General features: G+C 49.8%; 2 protein-coding genes across 2 annotated transcripts in view; one reads left to right on the plus strand and one right to left on the minus strand.

The window, feature by feature from the left end:
- The window catches only part of ELP3 (elongator acetyltransferase complex subunit 3), an 84,786-nt gene extending 82,419 nt beyond the window's left edge, over positions 1–2,367 (plus strand). The window contains exon 15 of the mRNA XM_042832613.1: positions 1,898–2,367. Within this exon, the coding sequence (XP_042688547.1) occupies positions 1,898–1,974 (77 nt within the window). The 3' untranslated portion in view covers positions 1,975–2,367. The remainder of the gene's footprint in view (positions 1–1,897) is intronic.
- Positions 2,368–9,451: 7,084 nt separating this feature from the next.
- Positions 9,452–19,991, minus strand: LOC122167854 (serine/threonine-protein kinase PDIK1L-like). Its single transcript, XM_042832742.1, has 5 exons — positions 19,933–19,991; positions 17,904–18,531; positions 16,627–16,843; positions 15,021–15,273; positions 9,452–11,554 (listed from the first exon to the last, which is right to left on the minus strand). Exons 2-4 carry the CDS (start codon positions 18,447–18,449, stop codon positions 15,038–15,040), a joined length of 999 nt encoding a protein of 332 aa, XP_042688676.1. The 5' UTR covers positions 18,450–18,531; positions 19,933–19,991; the 3' UTR covers positions 9,452–11,554; positions 15,021–15,037.
- Between the last annotated feature and the right edge of the window lie 3,126 nt (positions 19,992–23,117).

Here is a 23,117-nt window from a genome sequence, read left to right on the forward strand (position 1 = left end):
CCAATGGCTGCTTCTTGGGATATCTTCATGAGAGCTTTTCCCTTCAAAAAAAAAACCTTCTTGCCTTGAAGACGTTCCTGCAGTGCTGGAGCTAGCGGGATGCCTCCAAAATCTCATTGAGGCATCTCACCTCCTGCCTGCTCCTTTCCATCTTTCTGAAACTGTGGATGCCCCTGGAGGTGCCCAGGGCCAGGTTGGATGGGGTCCTGGGCAGCCTGATCTGGTGGGTGGCAGCCCTACCCATGACAGGAGTGGGTGGAATGTGAGGTCCCTTCCAACCCAACCATTCTGTAGTTCATTTGAAGGACAGTGATTCTGTGCAAGAAGTTTTGCTATGAGCATGGCTTGATGACGACAGAGGTGCTTCAAGAGGCAGCACTGCGTGGGACCCCAGGAGCACAGGGCTGCCAACTGCATCATCAGTCTTGTTAATGGCTCGAACCCATCGGCCTCAAACGAGGAGGAGCTGGCACTTCACTAGGGCCACTTAATAGCTCTGAGATTAATGGGGGCAGCACACAATGCTCCGCTGCAACCTCAGCTGCCTTCTTTTAAAATCCACGCATTTCCCAAGAGTTTGAGGGGAAAAAAAAAGGAGGGGCTGTTTAAGCAGTTCTAATCGAGGTGGTTTTAAAACCATAATCTGAATTACTGTGTTGTCGTTGGCTCTGAGGATTCTTCTTCAGCTTTGATTTCACTTTTGCTTGAGTTCTGGGCTGCAGGTGGAGTGGCTCTGCTGTTTTATTGCCACTGTCTGTATGTCACATCCCAGTGTGTCTGCTAATGAGCCCTGGGGATTTGGGGGCAAGGTGTTGATGCAAGTGATGGTTTGCTGCAGGTCAGAGATCCGGCTCTCCTGGACAGGAATCACAGAACTGTTTGAGTTGGAAGGGACCCTTAAAGGCTGTCTGATCCCACTCCCTGCACTGAACAGGGACACCCACAGCTCCATCAGTGCTCAGAGCCCCATCCAGCCTGACCTTGGCATGCTCATCCAGCACCTTTTTGGGCAACCTGTGCCAGTGCCTCAGTACTCTTAGCATAAAAATCCTTCTCCTTATATCCAGTGTAAGGATCAGGAGGAGGGATTGGCTGGAGCTCTGGTGCTGAAGCATCTTGTAAGTACTGCAGCGTGCATTGGGGAACGCATCGCAGCTCCTCAACATGCTCCTGGTGGTGAGGTGGCCTCAGGTGCACGAGCAGGAAGGGTTTATGCCAGGCACTGCACGGTGGGGACACGGCCGTTCCTGGAGAGCCATTTCCAAGTGCCAGGGTTTCCAGGAACTGGCTGGAGGCTCTGAGATTAATCGTAGAAGCATTGAGTGGAGTAGGGTGGAAGGGACCTCAGAGATCAGCCGGTCCCACCCCCTGCTGTGGGAAAGGGGAGGAGAGGGCTGCGGAATCTGTCCTGCTGTCCCTGCCCACCGGCTGCAGGGACAGCAGTGCTGTGATGCTGAGTCCTTCCTCTGCTGATGACTAATGTCTGCATATGTGAGTAATTAGATAAGGTGAGGGGGGAGGCTGCTGGCACAGACCTGTCTTGCTGCAGGATGCAGTGGGGTTCATTAGAAGAGGAAGACGAGGACCAGAGGAACACAGAGCCTCCATTCAATGAGGAAATTGGATTGCGGCTGCAGAGCCCACTTGTCGAGCTGGAGTGGAGCTGAGCTCATTTCTAGGAGCACCGGGACGCAGCTGCTGGGCTCTAGAGCCCTTCAGTTCCTGGTAGAGGTGCCTGCAGCTGGGCTGCCTGCTCCAGGGAGCTCACCTTTGGTTTTCTTCTGAGCTCCCAGATGTGTTCACTGCCGTTCCCTTCGTCTCTGCCTTGCAGCTTTTCTCAGCACAGAGGACAGGGCAGATGAAACACTGCATTAAAGCTCTATTGTTCTCCTCACAGGCGTTGGCACGAGGAACTACTACAGGAAGATTGGCTACGAGCTGGAGGGGCCATACATGGTGAAAAGGCTGCAGTGAACCCAGCAGGTCCTCACCCCACCTGCTGCAAGGAGAGGACGTGGCTGATCCAGGAGAAAAGCTCACAGTGCTGGTTGGAGGCTGAAAACCAAAGCCTGCCAGCTGCAAAGGACTTGTTTGTGCCCATGGCAGCAAATGAGGAGCACGGTTCTCCTGAGGTGTGCTTTGCCCCAGGAGGGGTGGTGGACATCACACACACATCCAGGGCTGCCTTTGCTGCGTTGCTATGTGGGACTGACTCACAGGTGAACTGAAGGGCACCCTATAAGGCAGCCCAGTGTGGAAAAGTGTCCATTATTTCTAGGATGCTGCCATTGGACCTTTAATATGCATTGAAATTGTGTGGATTATTGTGCAACATAAATGAATTCCTGCTCTGTGCCTACTTACTTATTTACACTGCCACGGCTGCTTTTTGTCCATCCCAAGCAGTGCACTTTGATCCTTCTAGGAGGCTATTAGGGGTTGGAAGCCACTGTCCACCTTGCTGGTGGTAGGGTTGGAGATTGAAACTTAAGCCTCTGTGGGGTCACAGTCACATTAGTGTCTCCGAGGCTCCAGTCCAATCTCCTTTAAAGCAGGTTCAAGCAGGTGAGGTTGCTCAGCATCCTGTTCAGCCAATGCTTAAATACCTCTGTGGTATAAAGCCTACAACACGTAGGTCCCTGTTTCAGTATTTGATGCTTTGTATGGTGAAAAGATTGGGAAAATAGCTTTGGCACTTTGAAACTTGTGCCACTGCCCTGTGACCTGTCACTGTGCACCTCTGGTCCCCTTCTTCTCTATGCACATTCTCCTCACCCATACCCTTCACCATAACTGGCCTCCATTGGCCTCCCTTCTGTTCTTTTCATCTCCACTCTCAATGTTCTGTTCCTCCATCCTGTAACTCAGTGCCCTGGGCACAAGAATGCTGTGCAGCAGCAGGGGCAGAAGCCTTGTTCAGGGCAAGGTGTCCAGCACCCCTTGTTCTCCCTTATCCATGCTGCTTTGGGACAGGATTAATTCATCAGGAGATGATGAAAGGTGCCACTGGTAACTGGGACACGTTAAGCTTCTGCTGCCACAAAGCACAGGAGATGAAAATGGATGCACTGCGATTTCTGTGCTGAATCCCTAGTGTTCTCCCCAGAACGGGGCTGTTCTGGTGCTGCCGTGCGTTGTGAATCACACTGACATGCTCAGCTCCACCAGCCTTCATTTCCAGGTAAGCAAAGCTCAGCACTTGGTATCAGAAAGCTCAGCCCTCTGGCAAAGCCAGGAGATGCCTGTGGGAGTGCAGTGGAGCTGTGGGCACCGAGTGGGGCTCAGCAGTGCTGAGCTGCTGGCACCAACCTCACTGCAAAGAGCCATCCGTGCTCATGTTTTCAGCCAGGCCATTCCCTCCGAGGCATTAGTGCTGTCTGGTGACAAATTTCACACTTTGAGGTGAAGTGCAGCTGTTTGGGACCCGTAATTTGCACTTTGCTGCCTGCCTGTCATGTGGGCTGCACCGCCGGAGGGCTCACAGGAGATTGAAGGCTGCTTCGACACACATTGCACCATTTGAAGCCTTTATGTTGGTATTAAAAGAAGCAAGCCTCACAGAAGCCTTTTTCTGCAAAACAATGTCGTAAGATTTTGATTATGAATTGTAAATTTAATAAGCATGCACTGAATATAACAACACATCAGGTCTTTGCTAGCAGACAGCAGCACTGTGCAATAAAACCGGTGCTTAACGATGGCTGAGCTGAGGAGTGCTCAGTGCACAGGGACGAGGTGTAGAGCAGGGAGCAGCACCCGAGGGTGGCAGTGTCCCCATCTCCCCCCTGTGAGGATTCTTTGAGTTGGCCAAAACATTCTCTTTCACGTTACCCTGAAAGGTTGGGTCATTACATCATTTTGTTGACTCTTCATTTGAGCAGCATCTGCGGCAGAACAGGTAGCTCCTTCCAGTGGGGGAAGAAATCAGCTAATTGCATCCTGCAATTAATTGCAAAAGGGAGCGCTGCTTTCAAAGCCAGGAGCAGTCACACTTTGCTGCAGGTGGTTGTCGTGGGCAGCCCTGCCTCGTCCTGTGGTGTCCCAGCACAGCACCTTCTGCATGGGACTCAGTGAGAGTGCAGGGATGCCTGGAGGAAACAAAACGCATCGGGGTGAGTGGGGTGGACAGGCTGCAGCTCCCTCTCCCTCCAAAGTTAGAGGCAAAAGCATTAGGTGAAGCAAACCGAAGCTTAAGCAAACCAGTCATAAGTTGAGCAAAGTCAAGATAATGGGATTTGCCCGTTGTAAAACCAAAGGACAGAGGCTGCTCCCACAGCTGTGGCAAGGCAGCCCAGGGTAGGAAGGCTCCGAGTTGGATTTCTGCACGTTGAAGGGCAAAATCTCATGAACCCATTGCAGCCTGGGTCAGGGTTTGCAGGCTGATGCTGTCCAAGAGGAAAGCACCAGGAAGGGCTGTGCCTCCCTACCTGCACCCATCGCAGACAATGGGAAAAGCAAGCAAGAAGCCATAAGGAAAGCAACTTGTTAATGGTGCTGCTGCAGCACTCATGGCCTGGGGTGCACGCGCTGCTTCCCTGACTGCAGCTCTGTGCTTTCTCATCTGCAAAGCGGCCCTGCCAGCTTCAATATTTCTCTTGCTTCTATTTATATGCCTTTCTTCGTTGCTTGAAAATTACCTCCTGCCCTGCCTTGGTAGCGCTGGAGCGCTTCACAAGTGGCTGCTAAGTGCACCTCTTGGCACAAGGGCTGCACAGTGGGTTCCTTTCCTGCTGCCCCCAGCTTTTGCCCCTGCTGTGAGCGAGCTCTGAATGAGCAGCACAGGGAGAGGCAGGGATGTGCCTGCGTTTCTGCAGCAGCTCCAGGCCCCTCTGTTTTCTCCCTGTGTCACCATCACACCGAGACACCCTGCTGCTGCTGCTCTGCACTGCTCCAGTGCCCAGCCCCAGCCTGAAGAATCCCACAGGCACCACTGCAGCAAAGAAGTGCGTGCACCTGCAGAACCCCTCATGCTGCATCCCCAGAGCAACACTGTGAGCAGCAGGTTGTCTTGATGGCTGTCATGGTGCAATACCCCTGCTCTGGAACAGGTTGCCCAAGGAGGCTGTGGATGCCCCATCCCTGCAGGCATTCAAGGCCAGGCTGGATGTGGCTCTGGGCAGCCTGGGCTGCTGGTTGGCGACCTGCACACAGCAGGGGCTTGGAACTGGATGAGCATCGTGGGCCTTTGCAACCCAGGCCATTCTGTGATTCTATGATTTAATGATTCTGTGATTCTCTCCGCCTGCAGCTTTGTTGGCTGAAGTGGTTTCTGCCCCCAGCTGCTCCCTCCAGCTATCTGCCATGTGAGGCACGGGGAATGAGGTGAACACAGTGATCCAGCAAACCTTTCATGCAAAAGAGAGAGAACAGCTCCAGGAGGAGGGTGTCTGATTGCACCATGAGTAACACCAAATGTAAGAGCAGCTAGGAGATGCCACCCCCCCAAAAAAAACCCAAAACAATGAGAAGTTCAAGTCTCAGGTGGCCAAGATGAAGAACCTCTTACAGAACATCCACAACTTGAATAGCAGCACCAGAGAGCTGTGGGTGCCCCATCCCTGGAGGTGCCCAAGGCCAAGGATAGGTCCCTGGGCAGCCTGAGCTGGTGGGGGGCACACAGCCCTCAGCAGGGGTTAGGGCTGGAGGGGCTTTAAGGTCCCTTCCAACCCAACCATTCAGTGGCTCTATGAAACGAAGCACCATGTCTAAGGAGATGACTATAGGAAGGCAGCTGAGCTGCTCTGCTGTCATTCACATTAAAGACAATCTATACATGCAGCATGCCCATCTATATTTGAAAGGGTTGAATTCAGCAGAACAAATGTTGTTCAGCTTGGGGGAAAATGAAGAATATCCATTTTTGGCTTCAAGTTGGCACCTCCTGTGTCCAGCTGGTCACCCAAAGCCACACTTAGCTGCGCCGCTTCCTGGAACCCCAGCAGCTCTATCCATTAAGAAAAAAAGTGAACTGGAAACAAACAGATAGAAAAAAGAAAACAACAAAAAAAAGACAACCCAGAAATACCTAAAGCCACCAGGCAGTGGAAAGTCTTCTGCCCTAAAAGCAGCAGGCACTGAGTGCAGTAGGAGCAGTGATGCAGGGCAGCACCCTGTGCCCAAGGAGCGATGCCCTCCTGCCAGCGTGGAATTTGTTCTTTGCTGGCATCCTTGGTGTGGCAGCAGGAGGGGCTGCTTCCTGCCTTTGGTGCAGTAAACCGTGGCGTCAGGGGCTCAGGGAATGTGCCACAACTCTGTAAGGAAAGAAAATTAAATGAAGAGGAGCAGGAGACAGAAAGGAGCTTGATTTAAAAAAAAATACAGCCGTCACAATCAGCTCTGTTTAATGAGAATAGGAAGCAAGCGGTTTGAAAAAGAAAGCAACAAAAAACAAAGCCAGACCTGAGGTAAGCAGCAGCACAAAGTCCTTGGGCTCCTTGAGTCCTTTCCCAGGCGGAGGAAGTGGTTTGCCATTGATTTATTGACACTGCTGCCTGTCTCCCCTGCCCTGTCTCAGGGGTGTGCGTTTGCTCCAGGCGAGTTCTGGCAAGTGCTGTAGCACCCACTGATGTTTCCTGGGTGCCAAAGTCAGATCCCAGCCCCTTCTGCAGCCCTGTGAGGGCTCAGTGCCTCCCACAGCCCTTCCAGATCTCCTCCTGGCTGAGGAAATTCAAGCTCCCACATCCTCCTGCAGGAGCACCTGTGGGAGATTCTTCCTCCTCCCCTCACACTGGGACCTTCAACCCCCCATCACTGCGTGTAGCGAAGCAGTTGGAGAATTTCTTTCCCATGGGTTTATTTTCTTGAAGTAAATCCTGATGCTGTCTGGGTTGGCAGCTTCTCTAGGTTGGCTGGGACGAGGGGAGGTTGTAAAGAGGAGGTGGTAAGGGCATGAAACCAGGTCCTGATCCCAGCATGGGGTGTGTGTGTCACCTGTTATACAGGGCTGGAATCCGTATCACAACTCAGCTTACACGAAGCATCCGCAAAGCTAGTAGGAAAACTGCTGTCTCACTGATTGAAAAGATGCAAGAGGGAAAACATTGACAAGTTGTGTGTATTAAACCCATGTCTTATTGCTACCACACCAGTCTATGCCCAAATGGAGGATCTCACCTCCCTCTGGCCTGGCCTGCTGGTCAGTTGGGCTGCTCGGAGGTGTGAATAATGCCACAGACTACACATTGTTTCCATTTAAAACCAATTTAATCTAAATTCTCTGATCCTGCAGCTCTGTGAGAATAAAGGAGAGCTCAAAGGGAGAAAACCACTGCTTCCGACTTCAAAAAGCCTCAGCAAAATCAATTAAGAGTGTATGAAGAATCCTGAAAGAACAACAGGGACTGACAGATCGAACTATGCAGGCTCATTACCTTTTCACATCCAACTCTTGATGATGTTCCAGCACAACATCAGCCAGGGCACGTGGGTGTCTTTACGTTTTGGCTGCAAGTACCTGTATCATGCTTTGCAAATAGAATGCAAATACACTGGTTGTGTTCTGTGTGCTACAGAAGCAGACTCCTTTGAGGGGAAGGCAGCAGCTATTTAGTGGAACAAAGGAGAAACGTCTGCAAAGTTGGGGAGGAGAGAGGAGTAACAACATAGTTCATCTAAGAATGTGAACTGAGTGCCAAAGGCACGACTGCCTGCTGAGGCTGCCACAAACACTGGCTTTCTGAGTAGGAAATTGTCTTTACCCTCCAGTGGATGAAGCAGCAAGGGTGGGCTTTGTTCCTGCAGTAGGTTAGGCCATACCCATAGCTAGCTGCCTCTGCAAAACTGTCCTTCCAGGTTGGGTCTGTGTACCACGCACCTGGGTCACTGCACACACACTTGAATGCTTCACTCCTACCTCTCCATCCCAAAGAAATCCAGTTGCTCACCTCAGCCCTCTGCTCAGGCAGCATTTCTGGCCGAGGAATCAGGATCACGCAGAGATGGGCACTTTGTGAAACAGATCCCAACAGCACGTGCTGCAGAATTGGCTCCAGCTCGTCGCTCCCTCCTGCCCCGACTGCACGCATGGGTTGGTAGATCTGCTCTCCTTATCTCATCTGCAGCCCCTGCTGAGATGAGGCACTCAATCCAACCCCACTCCCATGCCCTCTTCAGATGATGCATCTCTCAAGCTGCCCCACCTGCATGTTGGTTGCCTTAGATAACTGCTTGGTGACAGGCATCCGGAGCGCCTTCATTATTCTCTGTGATAAACAGACCTGGGCATTTATTTCCCCAGAATCTTCCCAGAAACTGTAATAGTAGCAGCTACTGTGCTGTATTTAACAAGCACAGAAAAAAGACCTTCTGCTTCTGCTGGCTGCTGAGATGAGCTGGAATTTGTGATTAATGGAGGGTGCTGCTGATGAATAATTTGGATGCGACACTTAATTTGAGAGAGAAACAGAATAGCATCAAACCAACTTCATCCTGACTGGGACAGCAGCAAGTATTTAATTCTTGCCTTGACAAATTCAGCCCCTAGATACCTTCTGTCTCTGTGAGTGGTGATTTTCATCCTATTGAAAGTTAACTAGTCTAAAGCATCCTTAACCCAAAGCAATCACTTGAAGCGCCTGCCTGTGATGGACAAATGGCATTCAGAGGCTGTTCTAACCAACTGCTCTGATGCACACCAGGCTCGTCACAGGAGAGAAAAATGAGGAACAACTCACCCATTTCTCCCAGTCACAGCAGAACGAAGCTTCACCCTCACTGCCTGTTCTCCTGAAACAAAGCTGAATCATAGGTCCACATTCCTCTCCGTTCTTTTTTTCCTTCAAGAGAGATTGGCTGCAGATGATAAATGGTGCATCCTTAGTCACCAGCATCTGTGCTCTGACCTAGGGAAGAAACAACAGCACCAAAGCACACGAGCAGGGTGCTGAGCACCCGCTGCAGCCCCCTTACCCTGGGCAGCACTGCTCTCCTGAGTGCACTTAGAGTCGATCCAGCAGCTATTGCCACCACCGAAGCAGCAGTGGCTTTCACACAGCTGCAGCTGCTTGGCCACAACAGGAGGGATACACAAAAATATTTGGGGTTTGATGTTTTCCTGGGCCCCCCCGAAGGGCTTTGAGCAGGAAGACAAGCTGCTCAGAGCTAGCAGCAGTGTAGGAACCCCCTGAATGCGAGGGATCCACACAGTCCCATTTTATTCTGTTCCCTCCTGGTTACAGACACTGCACTTACCTTTCAGCTCACTACTGAACAGCAAGCTTGTTTCCAAAGAGCTACACCCAGCAGCTCTAAGTTCTCCCCCACTTTCCCCAAGCAGTCATTCAAATTAGAGGTTGTCATTGCAGATGTTCATTTAGCAATTCACTAGGTGTGAGACCCACTAAGTTATCATTGCATGTGACACTTCCTTTTTTTAAGAAGAGGCACTAAGTATTACTGTGCACTAATGCATTAGGAAGAAAACCACAACGAAAACAAGCACAAAACACACAGCATTTTATTAATTTATAAGGTACAGAGACTCAAGTGGTGTACATGTTGCTAAAAAAACATCAGCAGCCGTGAGGATGATATCCTAGCATGGCAAAACAAGGAGGAAAAGGAGTAAACAACCATTCTCACACCCCACATTTCCTCCATGTGGAGAAAGGGCACACAAACCTACCCACATTGCAGACAAAGGGCCTGGAATCAAGTTATCCTGCAGGGCCAGAAGCACTCACCTGCTCTGACAGCAGGGAGCAGAGAACAGGCAATGGGTGCAGCAGTTATGGGACAGGCAAGAGAAAGATGAAGAATTCATACTTCAGCAGCTCTGCAGAGCAGGACAAGGAAGGCTGCACCTCGGAAAACCCCACGTACAGTTATGACTTCACAGAGAGCAAAGATGAGTTGCAGATGAAGGCAGCAGCTAGAATTAAGGCAGCCTGAGTTGTGTGGGTGCAGAGCAAGGCTCTCCACGCAGCTCCAAAGCAGCTGTCTTGTAGCAGTGCTGGGACAGCAGCTCTTTCCTGAAGAGGGTCAACCAGTTCTCGGACAAGAGATGCAGACTGCTACCAACAGGTCACTGCCAACCTCCAGCACATGCCTCAAGAGCCAAACAAGCTTCAGAGCACCCGGCCTTTCCTTGCTGCACACCCCTCACCCAGCAGCACTTCTGCATTCGGGATTCTCTAAATCCAAAAGTCAAGCAGAGTTTAATGATTTAACTTAATTCTCGTGTTCTCACAACAGCTGTACTCAGGGAACACCACAGAGCCACCCAGCAGCGATCTGTCACAGGGGTAGAGGTCAACAGCTGCTTGTCTGAGCAGGACAACTAAAGGCTGTATTTTGCAGCCTGGGGGAGCAAGCGAGAAAGCATTCCAAGTCAGTCCTCACAGAAGGGCAGCACAGCCTCTGGATAAAGACACTGCAGGAGGAAAGATCCTCTCCATGAATTAGGCTTCTGACACTGCTTACAAGCAGCTTTCTCTACTGCACTCACAATCTTACAGCAGGGAGAAGCACACAGCTAGCTAAGGTCTGCTACATTGCAAAGAGGCTCCCCAAGTCACCTCTCTTTGGGCAGTTTGGTCCTTTCCTAGGAGGGGAAGCTGTCCCTGAAGGACACTATTTCAGCTTTGGACAACAGAGGAGTGCAGAAGGAAGCATTCAGGGGCTCCCAGTTTCTTAAGGAAAGAAAAGATCAGCAGTGGTTTACAGACTCATAAAAATACTTTTCAAACAGGGTACAAATTAGAGTCCCCATTTACCTGCCAACATTCCAGTTCAGTCCTTTTCATTTCTCTTGTAAGAACAGCTGGCACAAGCAGCTAACACAGCAGGAAGCATGATTCCTTAAACTACTTTAAGTGTTAGTGACGCATACGTTCTAATCAAGAGTTGGCATCTTTAACATTCTTTGTATTTATTTTAAGAAAGCATTTTAGTTAATCTAAGCAAGAATATTCAAAAGTGAGGAAAATACATTTTTGTTTCTGTTCAAACTTCTCAGAGCAGACACCGAGCGCTGTGCCAGCTCATCCCACAGCCATCACTCAGTTACGTGGCCCAGCAGCATGAGGAATCACACACAAAGCTCCAATTAAACCTCGCAAAGACAACTCCTGCCTTCTGTGCCAAGGACAAGCAACGTCGCATTACCAGCACGAAGCCAGGGCTGAGAGCTAGTCAACATGCAGCAGGGCAGAGGTGACAGGCTTGAGACCATTTGGGCCCATTTCTTTGGGGTCCTCCAACAGGGCAGGCACAGAGTGGCAGCAGGAGGATGGATGAGGGTTCTCTGAAAGGAAACCACTTCAGAAACCCCTGTGCCACGTGTAGCCAAACAGGTCAGATCATCCCAGCCAGGGTTTCACCTATGCCACTTGCTGCATTAAAGAACACATGTTAAAAAAGGAAAGCTTGCATAGAAATAAAAATTTTGTAGTTCTCTTAAAGTTACTGTACAAATAAATAAAGTTACTGTCCATTTAAATAAAACCGTCTGAGGGAAACTGGAAGGCAGCAAGGTTTCTGTATCCATCTCCCACCATCATTCCAAATCAGCTGTTCACCATTTGTGAGGCCTCCAGAGCACAGTGGGACACAACACCTAGGAATGAAACGTGACAAAGTTGCCAACACCCCCTTGGCAGAAAAAGCAGCCCAGCCCAAAGGTCCCCAAGCCCACCGTCCTGCCTCAGTAGCGATAGCACACGTTCAGGAGCAGCACAGAGCAGGTGCACAACCCCAGCTCTCAGCATTATTGAACATAAGGACTCCTCAGATGATAGGTTATACCCATCTCCTTATCTTTCAATTCACAGAACAAAACTCTTAGAGTTTTAGGTTATTCACATCACTCTGCCCTATACCTTCCCATGGCCCTATGGAAAAGGCCTAATCTGATCCACGCTTATCACGTGAGAGTTTATTCTGAAGCACCTGGATTTTGCAGCATGAAAACTCACTGCAGCTCCTGTGCCAATCCTGATTTCAGGTGAGGGAAGGAGGATATGAAACATGAAATAGACCTGTTTTCTGGACTGATGCACCCACGAGCTGGTGCCTAAGAACATTTAGGACAGCAAATTGGTTTTAACCTCCAGTCCATACTAACACAGCAACCAACAGCAGCTCAATGGCTTGAGAATGGCGTTGTGTGGCACAACACTATGCCCCTGCTGCATTAACTCAGGATCCAGGCCCAAAGCTATGGTAAGTACCCAGGTAATTTCCTGCCTAGTCAGAAAATTCCATAAGCAGAGGGGTGGCCAGAAGGGACAGGGAGGTGATTGCCCCCCTCTACTCTGCCCTCATGAAGCCCCATCTGCAGTGCTGTGTCCAGGTCTGGGGACTCCAGTACAAGAAAGACAGGGAGCTGTTGGAGAGGGTCCAGAAGAGCAACAGAGATGATCAGGGGACTGGAGCACCTCCCCTACGAAGACAGGCTGAGGGAGCTGGGCTTGTTCAGCCTGGAGAAAAGAAGGCTGCGGGGTGACCTCATGGCAGCCTGGCAGTACCTAAAGGGAGCCTACAAACAGGAGGGGAATCAACTCTTTGAAAGGGCAGATAACAGCAGGACAAGGGGAAATGGTTTGAAGTTGAGGGAGGGGAGATCTAGGTTGGATGTCAGGGGAAGTTCTTTACCATGTGAGTGGTGAGGTGCTGGAACAGCTGCCCAGAGAGGCTGTGATGCCCCGTCCATCCCTGGAGGTGTTCAAGGCCAGGTTGGATGGGGCCCTGGGCAGCCTGGGCTGCTATGAAATGGGGAGGTTGGTGGCCCTGTGTGTGGCAGGGGGTTGGAGCTTCGTGATCCTTGAGGTCCCTTCCAACCCTGGTCATTCTGTGATTCTATGAAAATAAACTAAGAGCTCTGAGCAAACTGATATGGCTTTTCAGTTGCACCTCCTGGCTGTGCAGCCCATTTTCTTCTGAACCATGACCACAAGCCTACCTATGAAACTGGAAAGATCAGAGGAGAATGAGCAGCAGGAAACCAGACACTGTGCTGCTAGAACCACTTTGATTTGTCCTTGCATGTTCCTCTTTAGCAGCCTAACCACTTCAGGGCTGCCCTGCCAACTAGTGGCTCCACTGCTGTGGCAATGCCAAGCCTCCTGGTGCAGGTGGGACTCCCCAGAATTGCAGATTAATTAAGTGAATTTCAGCAACAAAACCTATTTCCTTAGGTACCAAGTAGTGCTGGTCTTGTCCTCAGAGATTTCAGTGAAGCACTCGCTGTAGCACCACGAGGCAGCATTAGATAAACAGGAGAGGACTGCAATTAGTAAAGAGGAAAACGTAAGGCAGTTAACCAGGCCCAAGGGAAAACTGAAATGGATAATTCAGAAATGAAGAGGCTAGAGCAGAGCTTTATCAAGATTGGCACTGGCAACAGACTTGTTAATGAAGTGTTTTCACTAACATCCTCGGCACAATAGGAAGTGAGCCAGTGACACAAAGCTGGAGGTGTTCTGACTGTAAGAAAGGACAGAAATATTTGGGGTCATTCACTGTTTCTTCTAACTGAGAGGGGCTGAAAGTGGGTAATTGAAAATATAAGTCATGCAGCCACAAACAAAAATCAGTGCTGTAACCCAAACCGTTATTGATTTGAAACAAGTCAAGTCAGAAAGGGCTTCAGGATACAAAATAATTATAAGATGAATACAGATATGAAAGAAGTGATTCTGGAACACATCAGGAGGAAGACTTCCAAATTAGATAGTAAAAGCTGATGTGCTTCACAAGGACCTGAGAGATTCATCTGCAGGTAGTGAAGATGATAACTGCATGTAGCAGGGAGGGAAGAGCCAGCTTTGGTGGAACCAACAAACCTTGGATGGGAAGTCTGCCTGCCAAAGAAAATGCTGCTGAGGTTACCACTGTTCCCTATAAAATTGTTCAGAATGGGTAAACACCTGGGAAGGAAAAAACACTTTGTGCCAGAGGACAAGTCTGGCATGTGGTCAAGAGCATGAAAGTGATCAGAAACATATTTCACTGGCACAGGTTGCCCAAGGAGGCTGTGGATGCCCCATCCCTGCAGGCATTCAAGGCCAGGCTGGATGTGGCTCTGGGCAGCCTGGGCTGCTGGTTGGCGACCTGCACACAGCAGGGGGTTGGAACTGGATGAGCATTGTGGGCCTTTGCAACCCATTCTGTGATTCTACAATCTCAGTATTGCAGAGGGCCATATCAATTGCAAAATGTCTTTAATCTGACAGTTGCTATTATACCTGAACATACTTAAGGTGCACAGTTACAAATATGCTGCAAAACTCCATTTGCTCACTTTGGGTTTTATTTAGTTACCAAATGTATTGCTAAATGAACCAGCACAGGTAAATGCTGGACTGATAACAAATCATTTATGGAAACTGTTGGGATTTAGGGTATAAGACAGGCTGGCTCAGACACAGCTCAGTGCAGCCAATTCCCTGAACAAACACCACTAAAGAGGCAAAAGTTTTTTTGTTAGAAGTAATTCATAGGCCATATGAAGAGAGGCTGAAGGAGCTGGGAATGTTCAGCCTGGAGAAGAGGAGGCTCAGGGGAGACCTCATTGCTCTCTATAACTATCTGAAGGGACGTTGTAGTGAGCTGGGGGTCGGCCTCTTCTCTCGTGTCATCAGTGATAGGACCAGGGGGAATGGCTTCAAGCTACGGCAGGGGAGATTCAGGCTGGACATGAGGAAGTATTACTTTTCAGAAAGGGTGGTCAGGCACTGCAATGGATGCCCAGGGAGGTGGTGGAGTCACCGAGCCTGGGGGTGTTCAAGGAAAGGCTGGATGTTGTGTTGAGGGACATGGTTTAGTAGGAGCTGTTGGTAATGGGTGAATGGTTGGACTGGGTGAGCTTTTAGGTCTTTTCCAACCTTGGTGATTCTATGATTCTATGATTCTAATTCAACCAAAAGTTTTTTTTTTTTCTCTTAGTTGGACCACATGTGTCTAGTGCCAAATTTTCCCAGCTGCTACAGGTCATGTTTGATTTAGAAGGGCTTTGACCAGAAGGTCAACAAGTCCCCTGTCTGCTCACACCAGACAGAGAGGAGCTTGGCAGAGACACTAACCTGAGTGCCCTTTGTCTCTATGAGAGGGAGCGCTGGCACTTCTTGCCGTAGGAGATTTGCCTGATTCGGACTTCCAGCTGGAAGGAGTCCAATCTTTTCTTTGGGTTAAAAGCCAGCATATCGTGCAGGAGCTTGCAGAGATCATCTGGCATGGACTTCTTGTTCTTCAGAGGAATCTGTAGCTTCAGGTTGGGATTCTCCAGCAACGCTTCCCCAAGAGGAATAAGCTCCTTGCCTTGGCAGATGTAAGTTCCTGAATACAGGTAAGGAGGAGTCAGCTTACACAAGAAAAACCTACACAAAGCACTGCCTTGTACAGCACAGACAGCCTGGGAAACAAAACATCTGAAAGATTACCAAAAAGATCACTTATTAGTGACTGCCAAGGCAAACACAGCGAGAGGCTGTTATTGGAACAAGCTTTAACTGTCCAAAAGTAATCAAGATGTTACTGCGTGCTGCATGCACAACCATGGGTGGAAACAAACCTCAGCATGGCGTGCTTGCCAAGCATTTACCAAGGTGAACCTCCTCTATTTTCTGCTTTTCCCCCCCATAGCAGACCTGGAAGGTGTAGGAGAGGGAAGGAAGCAGGCTGTGCTTGGCTCGGGTGACTTGAAAGAGTTAAACATGAAACTTATTTGCTCAGTAAGTCAAATAATTTTCAATTAAAATGACAGCACATGCCATTTACCGTTAGCCAACTTCTCCTCAGCAAGATTAAGGAAGGGAAATGTAAATTTACTCCCGGTAATCTAAATAATTTCACCGGTTGTTGAAAATGATTAACCGGCTTCCAAAACAGACAGCAAAAACAGCTTTGCTCACTCAAGCTGTTCTGCCCCTGCACCAAGCAAAGAATAAATGTTTCAAAGGCAGTGACCTGTCTGTGTATAGAAAAGGTTGGCCACACAGACTCCTTATCTCAGGTTGGCGGGTTGCTATTTTAATGAAATCTGTTCGTGCTTCGGTCTCAGCTGCAACCATTTGCTTGTTTTTGTAGGCAGGAACTGAAACATTTATCAGTGTTTGGCATTTCGAAAAGAAATAAATAGCACAATTAGAATTGAGCCCATTAAAACAAAGAAAAATGTAAAGGAGCAGAGCGAAAATCTTCTCAAAGTTTCTGCACAGAAATTCCTTTCACGTTAAGAATGTAAGCATTGAAAAGACAGAGAGGTATTCTGTGATCTCAGGGACTGGGTCGATGTCTTGAATTATTATGCTAATGTGCCTGACTGGCATCCTCTCCTCTCAGGATGGATTTTCCACTGCAATATACTTCTCTGAAATCATTTGGTACAAAGCTTCTCAAGCGTGCACGTATGTAGGGGGATTTGGAAGGAGGTGGATGGAGGAGGGCCATCGGACGGGTCATCCCTGTGAGATTTTGCATCTCTAAGCACAAGAAACTCAGGCAGAGAGCAGCAAAGCTCATCTAAACATCCGTTCTGAGTTTACAGCATGAAGCACTGGAAGGCTGTTCCAAGGAGCCAAGTGATCCTGTCGCCTTGAGGAAAGGGAGACCGCTCTGCACTTGTGGGAAATGAAACCTCCCAGAGGATCCCTACAGAACATCTACAAACACGACAGCAGCGATCCTTACCAAGCAACTCCTTCTCAGTATCTCCATCTCGGAAGGTGATCCTCTCCACCATAGCCCAGAAGATGATCCCGAGGGCAAACACATCAGCCTTGGCTGTGTAGTGACCCTCCCACACTTCTGGAGCCATGTAGAAGTTTGACCCGCACGCAGAGGAGAAGCGGTGCTGGTTCACGTTCCCTTTCCCCCGACACACCTTGCTGAGGCCAAAATCTGCCACCTGCAACACAAGATGAGAAGAAATTGCAGCTACTCGCAAACACCAACTTCACAAAAGCACTTACAGACAGCAGCTCAATAAATTCCACTCCGAAATCCACCACGTCACTAACAGCCATCAGATGGCAACCTTAGGGCTACAGAGAGCTGGGACTCCCTGTGAGGTGCCCTCTGCCCACTCCTTCCCTGTTGTTTGCTCTTCTCCCTAGGATGAAGACACCCGATGTCTGCTTGTTATCTTTCTGAGAAGCTCATTCTGATGAAATCTAATTGGGCATAAACATACCTCCAACCTGCAGCTATGGGAAAAGTAGCTCTTACTGTTCCCATGTGAGCACACCGAGTCTCTTCCTTTATTGTTATTATCCAGTGATTAAGATGACATTGATTTAAACATCCCCTGATGGCTCTACAGGTCGAGGTATAAATACTACTATTGATCTAATTGGTCGAGACATAAATTATCTGCAATGCACTGAGCTATTATTTTATGTCCAGCTTCATGAGCTCTTGGGACTGAAAGCTGAGCAGCAAGCTGCCTCCCACATTTACAGCTGCTTTTTAGAGAAATGCAACAGTTTTAGTTTGGTGCTACCAGAACTGCAGCTGGCTATCTTTACCTCAGTCAGGGCACCAACCCACACGAACTCCCCACCTCCCTGAACATCAACGTGTGCTCGAGGCAGCAATATTGGAAGCATTAGCTGTTGTAACAGGACGGTATGTTCTTAAAGTTTAAGGGAAAAGAAAATATTGCTTCATCTTTGGCTGATGGTGATCTCTCTGATCATCTAGCGTGCAGAAGCGAGACAACCCTGAACTGCAACCCTCAGCAGCACAAGTAGCACAAGAAGTGTGTTACAGACACATGCCATCGTGATCTAAATGTCCTTCCAAGTCTCCTGAAAGCCAGCCCACATGTGATGTCAGATGTTCTGAATACATTTGTTACAAGCTACTAAGTAGAGCCTGTAATAACATTCACCAAAGACCATTCCCCAGCATGCAATGTGTAAGCATGCAGATCACAAACTCGTTACAGCCAAGTTTTATTCCCTTACCTTTACTATGGGATTCCCACGTTTATGAGAGATCAAAATATTGTCCGCTTTCAGGTCTCTGTGCACAATCTGGTTCCTGTGCAGGAAAGCCACAGCGCTGCTGAGCTGCTGCATGAAGCTGTTATTCAGCTGGGCATCCGGGCTGCGGGACAGCAGGTACTCATTCATGTTGCCACCATCACAGAACTCCATCACAAACCACAGAAAGCAGGCCGATTTGGGGTCCATGCACCTGCGCCCTTTCAGACAGGTCTCGATCAGCAGCAAGTGGCTGTCTGACTTCCTGTAATGGTGACTAATGGGCTGAAAGACTCGGCCGTTCTGCAGGATGCACTCCTCCAACTGGATCACGTTCTCATGCTGCCTCTGGATGCTTTGCAGGGCCCAGAACTCTTGCAAAGCCAGCTCTGCGTTTTCAGGCACGTTACACTGCATCCTTTTCACAGCTACTTTGCTTCTGGTTTTGTTAACAATTGCCTCATAAACCACCCCATAGTTCCCTCGGCCCACTTCCCGAATAATGCTGTACTTGGCTTCTGCAGCCATCTCTCACTTTGGCCCAGTGAACAAGCAAATCAGAGGGAAACGTCTGAAGTCATGACAATCAGTTGCCACCTGCAGCAAAATCCTAGAAAAGAAGAGGATAAAAAGCTTAGAACTCCCAAACCTAGCAGCTCACCAACTATCATGAGCAAATACTTCCAACTGGAGTCAATTTTAGAGGTATGTACATCATTATACGCTGCAGCTGCACAAGGTCTGACAGCCAGAGCAGGGTTTTAAGGGAAGCCAATATCCATGGTAACTACGAGGCATTATCAAGTACAATCCTGACTGCACAGTAGGACACAACAACATGGGAAGTGACATTGATCCACCCACAGTGGAGCAAGTTTTGTCAGAAAGAAAAAGAGCGATGTGGACACGTTCAGTAAGCAGGGCAGGAAAGGGAGGAGGAGACCTCCTTGGTAACAGCTGAAGTGAAACTTGAACAGAATTGATTTTAAATAAATAAAAAAAAGCAAGCCCAAACTCTCCTGTTTGATAGATCTTTCAACCTTACTTCTCCCCATGTAGCCATACTGATCCATCAATGGATGCAGTGCCCCCCTGCACATTTACTACCAGTCCAGACCCAGATGCCAGCCTCAAGTCCTTCATTTCCAACTCCTTAACTCTTCCCACATCCCAGAGTTCCCTCCCCCCAGCTCAGCTCCTCCACACACCTAAAGACCAGTCTTATCTCGGTGATCACCCACTCACCCACCACTAGCCGACCCCTTCACCCTCCTGCTCTGTGCTCACCCAAACCTCCCCTTCCAACCTCCTCAGCCACTGTCCCACATCCTCCCATCCCCAAGGCCTCACCTCTAGCAAATCCTGCTCTGTGTAAAAGCACCCTTCACTCCTTTGCTCCAGCTCTCACTCTTCCAGCCCCATCCATGACTATTGTGCTGTGTTTTCCCTTCACTTCAAGCACCCTGTCTTACCTCAACTCCTCTCTCCAGGTCCACATACCCCACGTTACTCTTTATTTGGGCCCCTGGGATTCTCTTGGCCCCTTCCCCAAGCTTTCCTCCAGCCCTACCCCCTCATAACCCCACTCCCTTTCCCACCTATCTCATCTCTGTCCCACCTCAACACCACCTCAAGTTCTGCTCCTTCTCTCTCGACCAAATCTTCCTCTGCTTTCCACCCACACCCCAAACATCCCTCTCCCAATCCCCACAACCCTCCCCCTTTACACCTACTAACCCAAACCTGCCTGGACCCCAACAAAACCCCTCTCAGCCCCCACTTCTCCCCCTCCCCCCCCTCCAGACCCCTTTCTCAAACCTCACCCAACCCTCTCCCATCCCATTCCCGCGCCCTCAGCAGTGCCACCACAATACAAACCTCGGCCTTTCCCCGAGCCCATCCCTACCACAGCGCCCCGAAGGCAGCAGCTCTGCTCCTTCTCCAGCCCAGGCCCTCCTCAGCCCCCACAGCCCAGGCCCTCCTCAGTCCCGAATGCCCCCGCCGCCCCTACCTTCCTCCCGGCCCTCTCCATCCACTCAGACCCCCGGCCCTGTTTCGGGCCCCTTTTCCCCCCTCAGACCGCCGTCCCGTCCCGTCCCGTCCCGTCCCGTCCCGTCCCGTCCCGTCCCATCCCGCCCCCACGTCTCTCCTCACCGCACCGCCGCCGTCGCAATTCCCGCCGCTGCTTCGCCGCCCCGCCTATTAGCCACTGCTGGCCAATCAGAAGGGAGGAGACGCTGCTTGACCAATCACAAGACAGAAAAGGGATGTCCTGCCTCTCTCCCGGACCAATCGGAGAGCAGCTCGCCTACCCGCAGCCCAGGCAGGGAAGTTCTGCGCCTGTGTAATGATGGGGCTTTGCGGAAGAAAACTACTAATCCCAGCGGCCTCTGCGGCGCTACGAGTGCCCGTTAGAGACAAACCTCCACAAAACGCGCGGCTCGCCCCCTGCGGGGTGAGGCAGTCTTAGAAGGAGGCCCCCAGCCCCCCCAGTGCCTCCGAGGGACCCAGAGTCCCCCCTCCAAAACCTCTCTTTGGGGAATTTCTGGGGAGAACCGGCCCTCCTGGCTCTGCAGCATGGTCTTGGTGCAGCCCCCAAGAGACGGTGGCCTCAGACAGGGGGGGAGAGGGCTGCATCCAAATTTTGGACGATTTAATTGCCTGCATCCCCCAGCAGCCCCAGTCTGAGCCATGCAGGGAAGGCTTGTGCTGATTCCCAACCCATCTGCAGTGCCTTCAGGTGGTGACAATGTAAGGTGGTGTATGTGATGCTGTAACTGTATCAACGGACAAGGGAAGAGCCACTGATGTCATCTACCTGGACTTCAGTAAGGATTCTGACGCTGCCCCCACATCCTCCTCCTCTCCAGACTGGAAAGATGTGGATTTGATGGATACAGTGGATGAGGAACTTGTGAGATCGTCCCCAAAGAGCAATGGTCAATGTCCCCATGGCCAGATGGAGACCAATGACCAGATGTGCCCCTCAGGGACCAGTGCTGTTGGTGCCCCTGTTCACTGCAGGGGAGTTGGGCCAGATGGCCTTTAAAGATCCCTCCCAACTCAAACCATTCTCTGACTCTCTATTTTAATGGAGCGAGCTAAATAAATAAAGATAACTGAAGTCAAATCCCATCAGAGGGATTGTTAAGCACTGAACCCACCAGGGCAGTTTGGACTCTATTAAAACACTCTGCACATCCCTCTGGTGACTCAGAGGTTTTATGTGCAACGACGACAGTGATGTAGCAGTTTTTCTTTTAGAAAGCACAACGTGCCAGCATTGGGGTTTGGGGTTTCGTGGCCCTTGGGATAGCACTGGGTGGGATGGGGAGAGCAGCATTGCGTGGGATGAGCAATTCTGTGGATGCTGAGCAGAGAAATTCTTTATGGCTATTTATTGATTGGGGAATGCATTGTCTGTGCCTCAACAGTGTGATCCTGACTCCAAATCCTGACACTGCCCCAAGGACAGGTCATGGTCCTCAGCACTGCAGGATCGGTTCTTCATTTATGACTGCAAAAATACCATGGGGATTTTCAGGCTGATGATTTGTTTCATGGGAAGGAGCTCGATGTTGGGGAACAAATGGGGAGATGGCTCTGACACCCCCTATCCTGGTCTTCTGGGTGCTGGCACCAGCAGATAAATAGGGCAATTTTGAGCTGTATTTGTGGGGTTTTTGGAACCTGAGCCTGAGTTTGAGCATAAGCAGAGCAGCTCTGGGATGAATTTGAGCATTTTTTGGTCTCTGAACCCGTACATGCGTGTGTATATATGTGGACCCATGCTCACCACAGCACCTCCTGAAGTCCTCCCCTACAAAATTGCTTCCCTGCCCTGAAACACTGGTAGAGATTTGCATAAATTCGAGCATAAAACTTCAGCATATGGTGCTTACGAGCCAGTTTCCTCTGCTCATCTCAGGCTCAGTCATGGTGACCCACTGTTGGCGTGGAGGGGACATACAAGGGACGATGTACCATGTGTTGAAGCACAATTAGTGTCAGATCTACGTTTGTTTTTTTTTTTGCCCTGAAAATGGAATTGCTTTTGCATCCTCCATCCTCCCCTTGTCTCTTTGTTGTCTCAAACGCCAGAGCCAAAAACCAGCTGCAGCCCTCGCAATGGAGATGAATGGAAAGCAGCAACCCACGCCCATCCATCCATCCATCCCCAAACCCAAATCTCAGCACTGGCATCCCTGTGGGCAGGAGGTGATGGGCTGCAGCTAATAAGAAGCTGCTGCGCCCTTTGAGCAACAGCTAAATGAGTGTAATTGTGCTTTCCATAAAATGCAATTTGGAGTAAGATGACACAAATCCTTGTTGGCCCCACTGAGTGTGCACCAGTGGTGGCTGCGGGGTTTGGGGATGGTGGGATCGAGTATGGAATAACCAGGAGGAAGGGCTGTGATGATGGTGTGCAGAAGTTTTGGGGTAAAAGTAACCCTGAAGAGTAAATGGAATAATCTGTGAAGACGTCACTTTTTTTTTTTTTACAACTTTGTTGCATGTATAGGTTTGATGTTTTGAGACCCTAAAACCAATACTAGAGGAGGGATGAAGACTCCAGATCAACCCACAAAGCAGAGTGGACATCGATGGAGGGCTTCTGGTGGGGTGTCACAAATCTCTTCAGCCTCTACACCATCCAAGAGCCACTCCATCCATGGAGATGACCACATCCTGTATCTCCTGGGGCTGAAACAAACCCTGATTTGTTTGCTTATGTATGTTATGTATGGTCATATACGTTTGTATGTTCAAGAAATGTCCTCCTAGCCCATTTCAGGTCCCTGCTGCTCTCTCCCCTGCTTTGCTCAGGGAGTTATGGGGAGGTGGGATGAGACCTCCTGGGGAGCTCTGGTCCAAGCCCGCTAAAAACAGGACCAATCCCAATGCATCTAATTGGATGGTGATGTTCTTCTTTTTCTCCCATCCTCACCACAGCTCCTCAAAGTCCTTCCTGAGCTCACTCAACTCACTGAAGCAATGGAAACCCAATAGTTGGGTCTTCTCGTGGTTGGATGAGAGGACAAATGGTGCATGTGGGAGTGCGAGGATCCTTCATCAGGTTCATCCTCACCATACCAGGTGTCAGACTCCCAAAAGAATGGAAACCAGGAGCCTGAATTCTGCCCTCATTGTACAAAAGCGGTGAATCCTCTCCAACCTAAACCTACTTTCTCTCAT

The sequence above is a fragment of the Centrocercus urophasianus genome, unplaced genomic scaffold, assembly GCF_019232065.1.
Source record: "Centrocercus urophasianus isolate 14NV4802_14NV808 unplaced genomic scaffold, USGS_Curo_1.0 seq_39, whole genome shotgun sequence".
Lineage (NCBI taxonomy): Eukaryota > Metazoa > Chordata > Aves > Galliformes > Phasianidae > Centrocercus > Centrocercus urophasianus.

Excerpts from the sequence above, each read along its gene's own strand:
- LOC122167854 (XM_042832742.1), bottom strand. The coding sequence starts at position 18,449 with ATGGCTGCAGAAGCCAAGTACAGCATTATTCGGGAAGTGGGCCGAGGG. Across the intron at positions 16,844-17,903 it reads GTGGGAATCCCATAGTAAAG|GTGGCAGATTTTGGCCTCAG; the intron begins GTAAGGGAATAA and ends CTTGTGTTGCAG. Across the intron at positions 15,274-16,626 it reads TACTGAGAAGGAGTTGCTTG|GAACTTACATCTGCCAAGGC; the intron begins GTAAGGATCGCT and ends ACCTGTATTCAG.